This window comes from Poecile atricapillus, chromosome 20 (genome assembly GCF_030490865.1).
Source record: "Poecile atricapillus isolate bPoeAtr1 chromosome 20, bPoeAtr1.hap1, whole genome shotgun sequence".
Classification (NCBI taxonomy): Eukaryota; Metazoa; Chordata; class Aves; order Passeriformes; family Paridae; genus Poecile; species Poecile atricapillus.
The window spans coordinates 5,302,145-5,319,005 of NC_081268.1; the positions used below are offsets into that span (position 1 = coordinate 5,302,145).

Below are 16,861 nucleotides of genomic sequence, written 5' to 3' on the forward strand. Positions count from 1 at the left end.
CCTGTCCTCCCATACCATGCCCACAAAACATCATTCTCTGGAGGATGCACCCTTGCACATTGCTGGGGGCAAGAGAGAAGGAGGAATTCACGTTCCACATACCTCTGAGCACTGTTTAGAGATGTATCACTGGGAACACTCCACTGAGATGTCTGGTTGTAGAGGCGGAGCTGCTGCAGGCTGTTCACCAGGTGGTTCAGTCTCTTCCTCTGCTGGTTGATGATTTCCCGGTTATTTGCCAGAGTGTTGAACAAAGTCTCTCGCTCAGGGACTATCAGACGCCTGCAGAGATCACATCAAGGGACAGGGACATTCTGTGCATCTGGGTCACAGGCAGGCAAGCAAACACCAATGGTTTAGCAGTTCTGGCTACTGAAATTCTAGGAGGTCAAACACCAAAGAAGTTCAGTCCATCTCAAATACAGATTTCTCCTTTGAATATGTCTCCAGTTTATTCGTTTAGCTCATCTGCTTCAAGATGTTTTATCTATTAGAAAGGTTTCATTAACTGCCATCAATGAATTTCTGCAAAGCTTAGTTTTTTTTTCTATAAGCATTATTTGCACTGTACACAGAGATACTACAAGCATGTAACATGCATGAGCCCGAAGAGTTTGAACCCATGGATCGCATTAGGTGTCTGAGAGAAGATTTACTCCCAGATTTCTCAAGAAAGATTGTATTGTTAAACAGAAAAAGGTCCTTGTTGATTAAAGACTAATTCCCAGATCACTGATGTGTTCTTTGCACTAGTTCTGTACTCCAATTTCAACTACTTACTTCTGCTTTCTCTTCTGTTCCAGGTGCCGATCCCACTCCAAATCCAGAACATCGTTCACATCCTGAACAGCAAACTTCACGTACTGATGTAAGCGTCGGATTTCCTGCCAGGCAAAATAAAGTGAGTTATAAATTCACTTCAGAAATCTCAGTTTCAGTTGAAGAAGATGAAGACTCTTCAGGCTCATTCAGTCCAAGCTATAGAACACTTGCCCATATTTCTGCCTGGAAAATTTTACCAGCACAACAGAACCCAACATGGTGAAAATTTACATAACAATCAATGGGGTACACACAGGGTTTGGCCTGGACATTTTACCTCAGCTCTCAACTAAAAGTAATACTGTCCATACTATTTGCAAAACACTGCCAGGTCTTTACAAAAAGGATTTTACAAACACCAGGCATTATACAAAACAATCCTTATTTCAAATGACACTTCCAGAACATGAGTCATTTGTTCCCATCTTACAACGCTGAAACTTCTAACAATTATAAGTGATCAAAGCTTTGCAGGCTACTCACACAGCTCTAGAATATTAGCATTCACAGACTATGATTCATGAAAGCACTCACAAATGCTCACAAATCTCACATTAAGGCAAGGAATTTGACTTTTATAGGTAGGAAAATAAAAATAAAGAAAAAGCAAGGACAGAGAGTAAAGTGACTCATCCATGACCATACAGCTGCACAACTGCAGCAGCTACACCAAAGACTTCTAGTCCCAAGCTCTGCTCACTAAACAAACCCAGAGCTCAGTCTCATTCCTGGGATCTCTCCTGCCTGGCATGGCATGGCCATGGCTTGAACTCCAACCATGTAAAACGGAAACGGGAACTGCAGTTGGTTTCAGCTCATCTCAACAGAACGTTCAGCTAAATATGATGAAGCAGCCAAGGAACACAGCTTGGGAAGAATTCCACTGTAAATGCTTTCAAGATACAGCACAGAATTCTACTGGGACATCGCCAACCTGAAAGCAAATCCAGTCCTGCTGTGGGCTTAGTGTTAAACATTGCCAAGCCCAGGTTTCCTGTCTCCAGCACCTACATGGCAGCAACTCTCTGGATACCAAATTGATACAGCTGGACATAATAAAAGTCTCAGGGTTTTGAAAACCTACATACTTCAACATTATCATCTCTCTGAAGTCACAAGCATAAGCTTTAAATGTCACAGACACATGCTGGACATCAAAGCAGGCATGCAATTATGTCTGCAAATCAATCAACAGAATCCAAGTGAAGATTAGAGATCAGACCTAAAAGAAATTACTTTGTGTCCGCTGATTTCTAATAACTGCATGCATGGTCTTGATACCTACTGCCACAAAGATGACATTCAATTATGCTTTCAACCTGCCAGTTAAACCTCTTGAGGGGAACTTATCAGTGCATAAAAGACCAAGTATCATTTGTAGGGCACATTCACTCTATTTTGCTTAGGGTTAAATAGCCTTCATCACCAGAGCTGCAACAAAAAGTGCTTCACCACTACTTTCTTTCTGGTCTTTGAAAGCCTCTTTATGTACTGCTGGTTATTTTCCTTTGTGTCCCAGCTTTTAGAATATCATTAAGCTTCATGCTTCACCATCCATGGAATTAACCACACAATTCTCTAAGTCATAATAAATCATCAAATTGTTCCATAAGGCACTTGCTACAGATAAAAATAATTCCAAGAACTCTTCTATAAAGTGTAGGAAAAAACCCAACATTCTTTTAACTGAAATCCCTGAGCAAACACTACAGGCTGAGAAGGAACAGGATGTCAAGAGTCATATTCTAAGATTAGAATAGACTTGGATCTCAGGTGAACTACATCCCTTCAGAAGGAGTTTTGAATCATCACTGCAAATGGCAACACAGAGGGGAGCTTCAGGAGAGGATTTCCAGCATCTCTTGCAAACTCATGGAAACCAAAGCTCACCACACATTTACTAGACTATTTACTGAAACAGAAAATACTTAGGGCAGTTTTTGGGCACTTGCACACACAAACCTAAGTTTTATTTTATTTAAAGCTCTCTATCAGATGTTGGCTGACATGATTCATACCTGAAGCTGTGCTTCACTCTTGGGATCCAAAGGTTTCTTATAGAGCAAGTGTAAATACCCAGAGCTACGATTCTGTTCGTTCTGTTCTTTAGCTTCTTCTACCCCTGCAAATCCCTCCAGCAGGGTTGTCTTCAGAATACTGATATCTCCATGAAGTGACTGCAAAGTGAAATAGAACAGATGGGACAAGGTTCAAAGTAACATTTTCTATTGCCATATCTAGCACAAGGGCTTCTACAAGCATCTGCCTGAAAGCACAAAGGAAAATGTCACCCCCTCATTAACACTGCAGTCAAATGTTCCATCTACAGTTCAGCTGTAGCAGGTTAAGGAGGAACATCAGGTAAGGAAGTCACTGCTGGTTCACAGGTTGAAGATACTCTGCTCACCTCTGTTGTCTCTTTAATTTCCAAGAGGAAGGTGTGAAGATCATCTGACTCAGTTCGCAACATTTTCATTTCCTCTGGAGTTCCAACTTGGAAACAGGCTTTGGAAGTCCGGGCCTTCAGCTCCTCCATCTCCTTTTGAAAATGTGCAATCTGCAAAAAGCCAAGCAGAAGAAAGGGCAGCCACTGAAAATACAGCAAGGTCTGGAACAAATGTCTCAGCCCCTGGATCATGCCTCAACTACACCATAAACACCGGTCACTTTGCAGCCAAAGCAGGAAATTCTTCTTCAGCATTAACACAAAAGAATATTCCATCTTCTCAACACAGTGACTGAAAAGGACACACAAATAAGAACTACAAACCAGGCTGATCATCTTAGGAAAAATTTCCATTCTGATTTCTGAACTAGTTACAGACACCATCAGAACACAGCTGAGCTGAAATGTTTGTGTGGCATTATGAAGAAAACTGCTTAAAAAATCTCACCTCCTCCCTGATTCCTGCTATGACAGGGTCTGACTCCTTCCACTGGTGGGTCTGTTTCTCTAAAGCTGTGCTGGGGAGTGCTGATTTGCTCTGGGAAAAAAAAAACAAACCAAACAGTAAACCAAAACAAATATTAAGGCTATATCCATTGCAATGGGGAGCTTAGAATTTCAAAAAAGGCCTGGTGTTAGAAACTCCATTCAGACACCAGACATTGTAACTCTGATTATAACATAGGTCAAAATACAGCTCTCTAAAGACATGCAGAGAACATTGTTTAGAACTACAGATTTGCTACTGTTTCAAAATCAGAAATTAGCTAATTCTTTGACTTAAGAACACTGGTTCAGTCCAAGGAATTCTAAGCAATTCATGGGCCATGAAAAAGATTTACCCTCCAAAGAACCCAGTCAAGTTCCTGTTACCTGAGTAGAGCTTGGCTTTGCTGCTGACGGTGTGATTTTGGGTGTCTTCTGTACCAAGGAAGCTGAAGGAGTATTTTGAGCAGGACGAGCTACTGGAATTTAATAATAACAACAGTAATTAATGAACTTACATAAAGCTTGAGGAAAAAGGCTGTGACCAGAAACAATCACTATCAAATCCAAAAGCAGTAGTTCTATGGGCCCCAATGCAAGAACACACCTTCCTCAGGTGCCTTTTCACTTCCATCCAACTTCTCAGTGACTACTTTGAACTCTAGTCAATGCAGCTGGAAGGTAAGGCACTGATTTGTGTGGCAGCCCAGAAACATTCATAATCAGAGCACTGAAAATGCCAGAACTTCTGGGCAAACTTAAGCAGCTGAATGTAATTATTTCACATATGGCTCACTGAGAAATAGAGCACAAATGGAAAAACCACCCAGTTTTAAGACAAAGTGATACACATCATGATGGTGTGCCAATCAGGGGGACCTCTGGAGCAGGAAAAGCAGCAGGAAAAACAAGAAAGAAGCCAAATGAAGGTCCCTGTGTCCTAAAACTTTTAGAATGTTTTTTTATAATGCATTATTCCTAACAATAGGGATCAGACTCCTACCCGTGGCAGACACAGGGGATGAAGTCTTCAATGGTGTGGTAGGAGGGGCTGCGACAGGCGTGGACTGGCTCAGAGAACCTCCAGGAGCAGTTTTGGAACTGGTTGAGAAGGAAAACATTGTGGAAGTGCATTGACCACTGCTGTTTGTGGGAGAAGAGGTGTCTACAGCACTGAACCTGCAACAGAACAAATAAATGAATAAATGAATGAGTGAATGAATGAATAAATGAATGAGTGAATGAATGAATAAATACATGAATGAGCATCCCCTGGGATCAGCAACAACTCAAGCCCCAGATACAAAATCATGAGTATAGCTTCTGGAGATAGTGGGAAGGAGCCATTCAGGATAATTTCTGAATACATGGAACCACAGAGACTTCTATCTTAGAGCAAAAGCTAAATGCCAGCAAAAAGTACTACCCTGCTTCAAATGCACCTCGTCATTTTGTTCCAACCATAGCAAATCTGAGCTGCCCTTCAGTGTTATCCTCAGAGTAAGGCTCAAACAGAAATTCTGCAAGAAAATATGAATTTCTCTTAATTTGCAAACTCAGCTCCTCAAGGCAGTCAATTTAAATATTCAGCCAATTCACTGGTGTATCATTTGGTTTATACACAAAATATAAAAAGCCCTAAGAGCTCCCATCAGATTCTGGTGTAGTAAAGATTTTTCTAATTTAAAAATAATCATTTGAACCATCAGAAATTTCTTATGATGCATTTACATTAAAGTTCTTCTCCTTAAAAAGCAGGTCCAATTAACATAGCTCTGTGGTTTAAACCACTTTTTCTAAAAATAAAGAGCAAGTCTCAGGAGCTGGAGGGAAGAGTGAGTATGACATCTGAGAACACTCACTCAAACCCATTTTGCATAGTTTCTAATCAATATTAGTTTTTTTTAAGTCAGTGTGAACAAGCTTTGAAGATTCCAGATCCTGTGCTTAGTGAGCAAGTGTCCATTTAAGAACAGAACTAAGAGGTCTGGCACCTTCTCTGCTGAACACAGAGTGGCAAAGCAATCCATCAGCTGTGGCTCCAGCTTCCTCTCAGGCTGGGGATAAGGAACCTTTAACAAACCGTCAGAGAAAATTGTGCTATCCCCACCAAAGCAGTCCTTAGCCATGATTTGCATGAAACCAAAGCATGGAATCACTGTTTAATGCCTATGAAACAAAGATATAATCTCTCCCCCCACCCAAGTCTCTGGCAATTTATCAGTCTAAATTTTTGGCATTGTCCCTTGACTAGTAGCATGCCCATGAAGATAACCTCTGGCATGGGAAGCACTGAGGGTTTCTGCAGCCACAGTACTCTTGGATAAAGAGGGGCTTCCTCAGTGCTTTCCTGGGAACATGGGGAACTGCTGTCCGAGCAAAGAGCCAGACACCATCTTCACAACTACCATACATTCTCCATGCCTGCAGCAATTTAACAAGTATCCAGTCCCTGCATTCACTGCTGAATCTATTTACTTCTCATTGAGGTTCACTTTGACTGAAGAAGCTGAAGATGCAAAAGACGACTTCTGTGCAGCAGGTGCTGTGGAGAGCGATGGCGCAGACGAGCTGTCTGCAGATGGTTTAAAGTTCATGGACCCAAAAGGAAAAGAGGTGGCAGGAGCTGTTGTAGTGCTGCCTACGGAAGCAGGAGTCACGGATGCCTTGGAAGAGGCAGAGAAGGAGAATGTTGCTGCTCCAGTCAGAGCAGGAGTCTGGGGTTGCTTGGAGGCATCAGTGGCAAAAGAATACAGTGGAGGATCACTGCCTGTGGAGCCAGGAGTCTTCACAGCCGAGGGCATGAAGGAAAAAACAGCTGCTCCACTCCCTGCTGGAGGCTGACTTGAGGTGAGCACAGTGGGAGCAACAGCTGGTGCTGTGTCAGGCTTCAGAGAAGTTGGAGGAGTAGTTGGACTTGTGGCAGTACTGCCTACAGAAAAACAAATGGGAAAGGAGGAGGCTCATTTGGCTGCACTGACTAATGGTAGAAGGTATTGCAAGGCCAAATCTATTTGATAGGGACAGCTCAGCACTGCTTCTCTCACTGGACAGTGAAGAAGAGAGATGGCAGAGCTGGGCTTGCAGTCTCCAATCCCAGTGATACAGAAACTGTACAAAGTGACAATCAGTACAACAATCTGTTCTGATTAATGTTGTCTGCAGTTTCCTGTGAAAAAACTTCACCTTCCCCCATTGATTTTGATGAGGTTCCTGCCATCTCAAATAAAACAGGCAGCACACAAGTTAGCCAGCAGTGGAGGAAGGCAGGCTGCCAAACAACAGCACTCTGGCTGGGGAAGAAGCAGAAAAGTTGGGCATAAGGAAGAAAATGGGGTATTTGCAATTATTTCTCCATGAATGCAGACAAGCAAAACAATCATCTTACCTGCCTACATCACACTACACAGGGCAACACGTCTATAACTCAAACAAAATTACTCCTTTTCACCTGATGACACCATTTTCACAGTCCTGAGGAAAGCTTTAAATATTATTTAAATAGAATTTTGTTTGAATAGGATTTTGCTGCAAACATCTTAGTTCATGTCATGACCTTGTGTGGTAAAACTACAGAGGAAAACCATCACCTCTCTGGCAGCCATGCTCAAGCCTCCTAAAACTGGTTTGACCCTATTCTCCAAAGGCTGATTGCACAGGAAAGTCTAAATGCACAGCCTGCAAAGCACTTGAGATTCCACAAACAGGTTTAAAGGTTGGACTCAATGAGCTTAGAGGTCTTTTCCAAACTAAATGATTCTGTGATGTGGTGAACAGGAGTAGGTAATTTCACACTGATGCACAAAAGACAGAGAACAGTCCTGGGAGCCCAAACCTGCTCCCCATTATCATTATAAAGAAAATATATGTTTTCTGTGACCACATGTGTTTGGCTACTGAACTTACAGATCAGTATGACAAAGATCCACAAAGCAGATCTAAGTGTTTCCCTAAGCCCCTGGAGCACTCACCTGCTGACTTTGGAACTCTCTCCCCTACCAACTGCAGCGGCTCTGGGGTCACAGTAAGTGACCTGACTCCTGGGTTTTGGTTGCTCATGTAAAACGGGCAAAGCACACCATCCGTAGAGAGCAGGATCAGAACTGGAGCTGGAGTAAGGATCTTCTCTTCACCTGCCAGAGACCACATATATAAGTCTTGCAGTCAAAGCTTCCCATTCTGTTCCTACTGGAATTGCCACCTTCATGTGACTTTTTTTTTCACACAGTATTTCTTACATTTCTCCCTTCTTGCTTTCATTTGCATCTTGTTCTCTTGCTTCTCTGTCAGTGCTCAGCTCTCCTTTATCCTTTCATATTCCTTTCTGTTCCTGACTTCATGTTTCATAAAAGGGTTATTTTGACAATTGAATGTCATCTCCTGAATGACAAAGCCCAACTTTCACCCATCAATTCCTGTGTCAAGCTTTTTCTGATTTTGAAGCAATCATTTTTCCTCACTGATACTCTGCTCCCTCCTTCAATTCCTTTCAGCAATCCCCACATTCCATTGGGCCCTGTCACCTCATTAGCATTCATATGCACAAACTACAAAACGGAATTGCTACATAGGAAGCTTTTTAACTTTAAAGAAAGCCAACATCAAATAAATACCCTTGTGATCTGAACCACTGATATAAAATACTTGTGTTTTATGCAGCTACTTTGTGAGTCTGCTTCAGCACAAAAATTCTCAGCACAGTTAAAGGCCCCAGAACACTTTCTGTATTTCTTAAATTCTGTAATGTTTTAACTGTTCTTAATTAAACATAAAAATCCAAACCAAACACATCTACAGTGCAGGAAAAATCTGCTATAATCATGGTGCTTTGTTTGTCAGGCAATGCAGTGGAGGGCCATTTTTCTTTATTATTGGTTCTTGAGGGAAAGCATGCTAGGGAAGGGCAGCTTCCACTTGGGAACAAGCTCTAGGACACATCAGGTTTCTCTGCAACCTAAACTTGCTGTGAACTTCAAAGCCAGTTAATATACAGCCAAACTCTTGTGTCAGAACACAGAGAACGTGTTAGCAAAAAGCTTATCCAAAAACCTTTATAAAAACTCTGAGGCAGCACAATACAGGCTTTAAAAACATCTCTCCTGACAGATTTCTTAATCCAGTAACTGTATAGATTAACAGAGAAAAGGCTTCAAATTCAATTTGGCATTCAAGTACAATGTTTGACCTCAATTCCCTACTGTAGGTTTTATTTAAGGTAAAGGTCTCAGTTAACTGGCACCCTCCTGTGCTCTCCAGGAACTCCTGACTGCAGTACCTTCCACTCTGCCTGAAGGCATTTCTATTTCCATCTGTCTCTGGCCTTCAAGAAGAATTCTCAGAATTCACTAAGATACAACCCTCAGATGTAGCTTCAGACTCTGACAAGGTATTCTGAAGGGCCTTTAGTCAGCACAGGATGTACAGCAATAATGCAGCTGAGATGTAGAGCACAGCAGGGTTTAGGCAGTACAGACCCTGCACTTTAATGCAGAATTAAAACCTACACATTCACCTCAGTGATCTTTGCTGTTTCTGGCTTTGAAACCAACCCACTTTTCCTTTAGATCCATGCAAATGTACTTGATACAAAACAGTTCTGCAAAAGGACATAAGTGACAAGAATAAAGAACACCTCACGGGTAGCCTGAAATCCCTGGTGTTAGAACGTGACTCCTTTAAACTCACTAAAATCCCAATTCTGGAGAACACAGATGTAACTCAGGAGCTTTGTTTGCCATGTCTGTTGATGTCATATCCCAGGATGCTGAAAGCTCCAGGAGAGAACTGTATTTAACATTTTGCCCCTAAACCCTTACACAGAAGTAAAGCCATGTGCTGTGGATTTGGTATAAAAACAGCAGGAGGTTTGTCAGTCTGCCTTTCAGAATGATCTCCCAGAACTCCGAGCACAAAGTTGCCCCTCAAAAATATCAAATAGACTGAGATTTTTGGACTTCTCCACAAGAAAGACTAACAAGACTTACTGATTACAATGGGCATGTTACTGGTGTAGTCTACAGCAACACCAACGGGCAGAGTGTCATCACTTTTATCTGTCACAGGAAGTTCTGCTCTGCTTGAGTCCTCCAAAACCCATGATTCCCAGTTCTGCAAAAAGCAACATTATTGTTATATCAATTACTGCTTTCCTATGACCTGCCTTCTTCAGCACTCCAGCCTACACCAGCTGAAACACCAGCCAGAGTATCTACTAAAATTTGTCAGATTAACAAATGCCAGAAAAATTGGGGTCCTTCACAGATTTGTGTGTGAGCTCTCATGTATCACTGCACATCAGAGGTCAGACATTTTTAATAACTTCACCTGATGACCTCACATCAATCACTTTATTATAGTGAGTTTGACCAAATTTTTAGACTGAAAAGTGAATAATGAAAACAGACTTCTGGTGCTTAGTTCATAACACTTATCTCTCATTCATCTAAGAATTATCTTAAGATTCTGTACAATTTATAAGCTTGTTTCATTTTGGGATGTCTTTTAAAAATCATCATTTCATTGTATTTCAGGTCTTATATAGGTTATACTTAGGGAAGGAAAATGTACATTTGCACTGATGCAACACAAAATATAGTCCACAAATGGAATAAAAATATTACCTGGTCCCCCTGCCTGGCAAGAATGCTGACTTCTGTGGAAGCTGCTGAAGCTGCCAGAACTAGATCCCTGTAAGCATGAACACAAACAGGTTAAAATTAACATGACAGTCCACTGCCAGGTCTACAAAAAGGAGGAACATAATCTAAGGAGAAGCACTGACCCCTCAGACATGCACACCAAGGGAAGGACTGTGCCATGATTCCTGCCACTCACCATTCCTCAACAAAATTGAGGAAATAATGATGTTGCCTCTCAGTGCAGCTCGTGTAGCATGGCTCCATGAAATTCACAAACTTCTCTGGTCGCTTCTCTTCCTTTTTCTGTAAAAAAAAAAATCAACATTGATAATTTATCTTTCAATGCACAAACCAAGTAACCTCCCTTAAATCTGGCAGTATCAGGGCACACCAATATTATAATTGGATCTCAGAGAGCAGAGAACAGATTATTCATTGATTTTCAGGTGGATCCCACTTCTTCCACTTAATCCCCCCGACCCCAATCCCATGATTTACAGCAGTGCCAAACTCAAATTCTATGTGGTGCTGATGTTGATAACAAAAGCAACTTGCCACTGTCATGAACAAGTCAGGAACAGACACTTGTGTTGTGATTGCTGGCACTTACAGGCAATATGGCTATGACCACTTGTGGAGACATTTCCAGTGTTCCATCAGCCTCTGCATACACAATAGCAAAGACATACGTGCCAATCCAAAGTACATCCAAAACTGAAAGAGAAAGCAAATACCTCAGCCAGAAACATTTTACCATAATACCTTCTTGTTGATTTTAACTGTGCACAGCACACAAAAGGGAATGACAAACAAATGGCAACTAACTCCTAAACTACCAAGCCTAAGAATCACAGAAAATCACAATGTAATTTCATAACCAGTGCTACACAGTTGCTATAACCAAGACAACAGGGGGAAGAATGACTAAAATACTTTTAAAGAGAAAACAAGTTAAAAAGTAATAAAAATATGTACCTTTAACAGGATTATCTGAGTCATAAAAAGGAGGACAAGGGATTACTTTCTTCTCCTGCAGATTCTGCAAATAAAACAACTCTTAAATACACAGATAAGGCAATGAACAAATCTAACTGCAACTTTTGCAGAAAGCCCAGAAAACTGGTTTACAGCAACTCACTCATTCTTTAACATTCATCATGGGCCACTCTGAAATCATGACTTCAGTGACAAGTGCAAACCTTAAACTAAACCAAATATTGGCCTAAGACACTTGAACATTACTGAAGCACTCGGGGAGCATCACATGGCTCACATCATGTGCATCCTAACCAAATTCTGTAGTTTGTGATACAAAAACCAACCAACCAACCTAAAAAAACCAACAAAATACCATTTTTCAAACTCCTGAAAAGTCATAAAGGCCTTAACACCATCAATACTTACAGGCAGATATTGCACCACGGTGCCATTTTGCCTCCCTGCAGCCAGTTGTTTTCCCTTTGGGCTCCAACATACTTGGAATTAAAAAAAAAAAATAAAAAAATAAGAGAATTTCATTAGCGCTAAGGAACTGGAGAGTTACAAGGCCCCACAAAAACAGGACTAATAAATTAAAACTGCTAATTTTTCCACTGAAAAAAATCATGAATCTGACTCAAACCAGGAGTCATCCAGTCACAGAGAAGGCAAGACTACACAGGTAAAAACCCAACAGGTGATGACGCTTATTTGCATGTTTTCCTGGAAATGAGTGAAGCCAGAGACAGCACAAACCACAGGTGGGCATGTTTGATAACTCACAAGACTCAGCTGCTGCAATCAACTGGGAAAGAGTAATTCCACTGCAAAACATTTTCTGAGTCTCAGAGTTTAAACCCTTCATTTTTGCGAAGAATTTTAAGAAACTTCCTCCTGAGATAAGCAACCTGTGTTTATACACCTCTCAGTTGGTGTGTACTCTCCAGTGTCCAACATTCTGAGTACCCTCCAAGGGTGCCACTCACCAGATGTGACAGCAGCAGAGGATGGGAGTGTGGCATAGACCTTCACAGAGTCTGTGACCTGCAGGACAGAGATGCTGCCATCGGACAGACAGACGGCCACCATGGTTGGACTGGCAGGGTTCCATTTCAGGTCATTGACCATGGCTGTACTTCCTGAGTCCTTGGCCAGTTTGTGACAAGCAAATGCATGCTTCTGCTGTTTTGCCTTTTAGGAAAGACAAATACATGAGATAGTCAAAGTGGAGCACAAAACCAAACTCTCCTGAAGTCACAGTCCAAAGCAGTTTTGACTTTCCTATAAATTAATGACTGATAAAAACAAGCAGATTTTGAGTTTACTGAGCAACTCCTTTACAAGACGGCCCTCACACAGACAGAAAATCCCACCCCAGCTATACCTCTCCTCAGCTGTATTCTGAAAAAATCCCCAAACCCACTTGGCATACGCTGTACCTGATTTAGGAATGTGCGGACATCAAAAAAGCTGATGAAGGACCCGATGTCACTGGACATCATACAGACAGACAGGGTGAGATTGTCACAGCTCAGAGCCAGGTGCTGCATAGGAAACTTCATGGGAACCACAGTGCTCTGAATATTCTCCACTTAAAACAGAAAAGGAAAGGAAGATGGAATGAATTTAAATAGCAAGAATTGTTCTTGTAAATCAATACAACAAATTTATGCAATAAGCCTCAGTCCCATTAACAGTAGCTATCAAAGGTAACACATAGAAAACTGAATGAAAGCAAATCCCTTCACCTCTATCAATACAATCTTGAGAACTGCCAAATTTCTAAGAAAAGAAAATGCCACTTTCCTCCCTCAGTAACACGAGTAATAATAAATGGAAAGATTTTTGGCTTTACTTTTGTGTGTACAAAGTGGAACAGTTACTAAGGAGAATGAAAACCATTTTGTACTCAGGTGGTGGAAGAGTGGCTGCTTCCCCTCTCCTGGACTGTCATTTAGTCAGAGTGGGTAACCCAGTGTGAAATTTCCCTCAGTGTGTCCCTCCACTCACACACATCCCTGACACGTGCACAGGCTCACAGCTCAAAGAATGGCTACCAACCAAGCAAAGAATGGCTACCAACCCAGCAAAGAATGGCCACAAACCATTGTTCTGCCTTCCCACACAAGAAAACGTGGCAATTCCTGACAGAGAATAGCAAGGACTGTAATACGTATCAGAAACCAAGAGCTCCATGTCATAAATCCCATATAAACCTGTCTCTGCCAAACCCATGAGATTTAAGTGTGTCTTACCAATTTTATTGGGATCTTCTCCCATCTGTTTCTGCATGAGAAGATCTCTGGTGTGGTAGATCTGCAGGCTGGTTCCTCCACCAGCAAAGACCAGCCCATATTTGTTGGACACTGCGAGGAGGCTGGAGCGTTCTTTGGGAAGATCATCAGGAGCATCAAAGATGCGAACCTTCTTCAGTGCTCTGAACTGAAAATCCTGTTTGTGAGAGATGGGAAGTAACTATTCACATGCTGCCCAAGAGAAACATTTTACTTTGGCTTCTCTAAGACAGCCAGTTCAGGAGCCTCTCCATGAGAGCTGCAAATCCCTGACACACACCCAGGCAGTCTCTGGCCACTCCATCACATTTTCTGTCTCATCCATGAAAGACTGAGATCACACCACTTTTTTTTTTCCATTGGTTAAATCTCACTTGTACCCAGTGCCTGTGTTCATAAAATCTGCCTGGGACATCTGACCTTCTCACGTGCACACCAAAACCAGCCAAGGGATACAAAGGAAAACAGAAAGGAATAAAGAAAAGATGGGACAGGACTGAACAAAACTTGTTTCTACAAGGCACACATTTGCTAACCTACATGCCAATAACTCCAGTCACACACCTGAGGTATTCCCAAATAACTGCCACTAAATAAGTACATTCCAGCAATCTTAGGAGGATGTAGGAACTCAGAAACTTCTGCAAAACAAACAGCCCAACTACCCTGTTTTTGAGGGCGGAAGACAGCTGTACATAGACCTATAATCACTCCAGGAATATGTTCACAGTTAACACTGGGTGACACAGGGCAGGCTAGGCTAGCAGCACACAGCAAGACTTCAGCTCACACTGCTCCACATCCCCAAACCAGGAGATTCCCAGCACAAGGCATGCTGACAGAAAGGTTTAGAAACATATTACTCTTCTTTCAGAATAAGGTTCCTCCAACTCTCCTTCGTCCCTGAAGCTACTCCAGGCCAGGCTGGATGAGGCTTGGAGCAGCCTGGTCTGGTGGAAGGTATCCCTGCCCATGGCAGAGGTTGGAACGAGATGGGCTTCACAGTTAATCCCAACCTAAACCATTCTGTGATTTCCTCCAGGCATTAAACACCGCCCTACACCAAGGCCATGCCAGCCTTCCCTTTTCCACCCCACAGGCTTGTAAACACACTACGCTAGGAAGTCCTCAAGTATTTGAAAGTTCTCAAGATTGCCCAGAAAGGGTGTGGAGTGTCCCTAACTGAAGATATGCCAGACATGTTCGGACAAAATCCTGTGCTTTGGGACAAACCAGTCTGAGCAGGGAGGTTTGATCAGATGGTCTGCGGTCCCTTCCAGCCTCACCGTTCCTGGGATTCTGTTTTACAAACACTTCAAGGATGTCTCCATAACGCGAGCCGAGCCCCCCGGTTTGTCAGCCCCACGGTCCCAACCAAGCCTCCCCCAGAACCCACCACCACTCGCAGCCCAGGCCGAGCCTTCTCCAAGCCCCGTTCCCCTCCGGCTCCAAGCCAAAGCCCCGAGTAAAACAGCCTGCCAACCCTTCCCCCCGTCGGACTGCCCCTCACGCCCCCCGCTCTCCCGTGCCTCACCTTCATCTCCCGCTCGGGGATCACGTCCATATCGTCCCCCATGGCGGCCCCGCCGCCGCGGTCCCGCCGGGAGAGCCCCGCGCCGCTTCCGCTTCCGGCGGGGCCGCTCTGGCCGCGGCTCTCGCTGCTCCGGGCCCTCCCACCGGCTCCTCCCCTAAACCGCTGCCCTTAATAAACCCTCTTTGCACAGTCAATTCGATTGGAAAATATCTCTGAGATAATCGAGTCCAACCTATGGCTGATCACTGTCTTGTCAAGCAGCCCACAGCTCTGAGTGTCGTTCCTTGAAAACCTCCAGGGACACTGATTCCACCACCCCGTTGGGCAGCCTGTTCCGATATCTAATCACCCTTTCTGTGAAGAAATTCCTCGCAATGTCCAACCTGAACCTCCCCTGCTGCAGCTTACGGATGTGTGCCCTGATTTTTCCACACGTTCTGAGGCGCTGGGAGCCGCCCGTGCCCTGCTCCGTCCTGAGGGGAGCCAGTCCGCTGGAGCAGCCCCTGAGGGGACAGACAGACCCCGCTGACAGCAGGGATGGGCTCCGCTGTCCCTGCCAAGCCACGGTGGAGCCTGGCAGGCGGCTGCTCCACCCCGGCCACCAGCCTTTGGTGAGGGGCTTGGATGCTTTTCCCATATCTGAGATCCAGTGTTGCTTCAGGTCTAAGGAATCACGGAAACTCCCTCGCTGGAAGGGACGTTCAAGGATTGTTAAATTGAACTCCTGACCCTGCACAGGACACGCCAACAATCTCACCCTGTCCCCGAGAGCCATGTCCAAACACTCCTGGAGCTCTGGCAGCCTCGGGGCCATGCCCAGTCCCTGGGGAGTCTGGTGAGGGCCCAGCACCATTTGGGGGTAGAACCTTTTCCTAATTCCAGCCTAACCCAACCCTGACAGTTTCATGCTTTTCCCTCAGGTAAAATCTTGCTCCCTTGGCATGGGCTGCAGTGGGAGCACAATGATGCTCTGGGCCAGCCCCAGTGTGGGGTGGCTGAGCTGCAAACACAGAAGCTCTGTGAGCTGTAGCAGTCTTATTGTGCTCCAAGAGCACACAAAAGTAGAATGTGGGGGCTTGATCGCAGCAGGTCCTCAATTCCTTTACTTGTTCAAGTTTTGAGGGGTTCAGCTCCCACTCAGACAGAATGCCAGCGCTCAGCCCTATGGGGACACTTTGAGAAGGGCTGTTTCCAGCTCTAGCGGGTCATGCTCTTTTCCAGGCTCAAAAAAGAAAAGGATTTCCACAAAGACAAGCAATGATGGCTTTGGGCAGTGACCTGAACCTGTGGCAAACCACATCCAAGTTTCCCTCATGTAATATGCTTCCTTTATTTTCTAACTGAACAACAGCTTCAACACACAGCCAAGAAAAGCAGGTGCATTTCCAGAGGCTACAAGGCAGCAGGAGGCAGACATGGGGCTGTGATCTCAGGGAAATTCTGTCCTTTTGAGAAACACATGGAAAAAGTGCACCCAGTCATTCCCCAGGAAACCTAGTCTCCTCTTCTGATAATTCACATCAGACAAGAACCTTGGGCAATTGCTTCAAGAGCAGAGAGACTAATTAAAAAAACCCTCCTTCAAGAGAAGCATTGCAAGTGTCTGCTTTCAATGAACAAGTTATTCCTTAAAATAAGTACTGGCACCTGCTCTTTTTCAGTA

The 16,861-nt window shown here is 43.6% G+C and overlaps 1 protein-coding gene across 4 annotated transcripts in view; it reads right to left on the reverse strand.

Annotated features, from left to right (window-relative positions):
* Window positions 1-15,298, reverse strand: part of NUP214 (nucleoporin 214) — a 38,797-nt gene extending 23,499 nt beyond the window's left edge. For 3 of the 4 annotated variants that reach the window (XM_058853611.1, XM_058853610.1, XM_058853608.1), the window contains exons 1-19: window positions 15,199-15,298; window positions 13,626-13,821; window positions 12,810-12,961; window positions 12,357-12,561; window positions 11,797-11,867; window positions 11,368-11,431; window positions 11,003-11,106; window positions 10,589-10,695; window positions 10,375-10,441; window positions 9,739-9,862; window positions 7,726-7,887; window positions 6,233-6,686; window positions 4,758-4,933; window positions 4,142-4,233; window positions 3,717-3,806; window positions 3,230-3,379; window positions 2,841-2,999; window positions 781-884; window positions 103-282 (exon numbers count right to left, since the gene is read on the reverse strand). In XM_058853611.1, the coding sequence (XP_058709594.1) occupies window positions 103-282; window positions 781-884; window positions 2,841-2,999; window positions 3,230-3,379; window positions 3,717-3,806; window positions 4,142-4,233; window positions 4,758-4,933; window positions 6,233-6,686; window positions 7,726-7,887; window positions 9,739-9,862; window positions 10,375-10,441; window positions 10,589-10,695; window positions 11,003-11,106; window positions 11,368-11,431; window positions 11,797-11,867; window positions 12,357-12,561; window positions 12,810-12,961; window positions 13,626-13,821; window positions 15,199-15,240 (2,699 nt within the window). In that variant the 5' untranslated portion in view covers window positions 15,241-15,298. The remainder of the gene's footprint in view (window positions 1-102; window positions 283-780; window positions 885-2,840; window positions 3,000-3,229; window positions 3,380-3,716; window positions 3,807-4,141; window positions 4,234-4,757; window positions 4,934-6,232; window positions 6,687-7,725; window positions 7,888-9,738; window positions 9,863-10,374; window positions 10,442-10,588; window positions 10,696-11,002; window positions 11,107-11,367; window positions 11,432-11,796; window positions 11,868-12,356; window positions 12,562-12,809; window positions 12,962-13,625; window positions 13,822-15,198) is intronic. The other variant, XM_058853609.1, reaches the window with a different exon arrangement.
* Window positions 15,299-16,861: the final 1,563 nt, after the last annotated feature.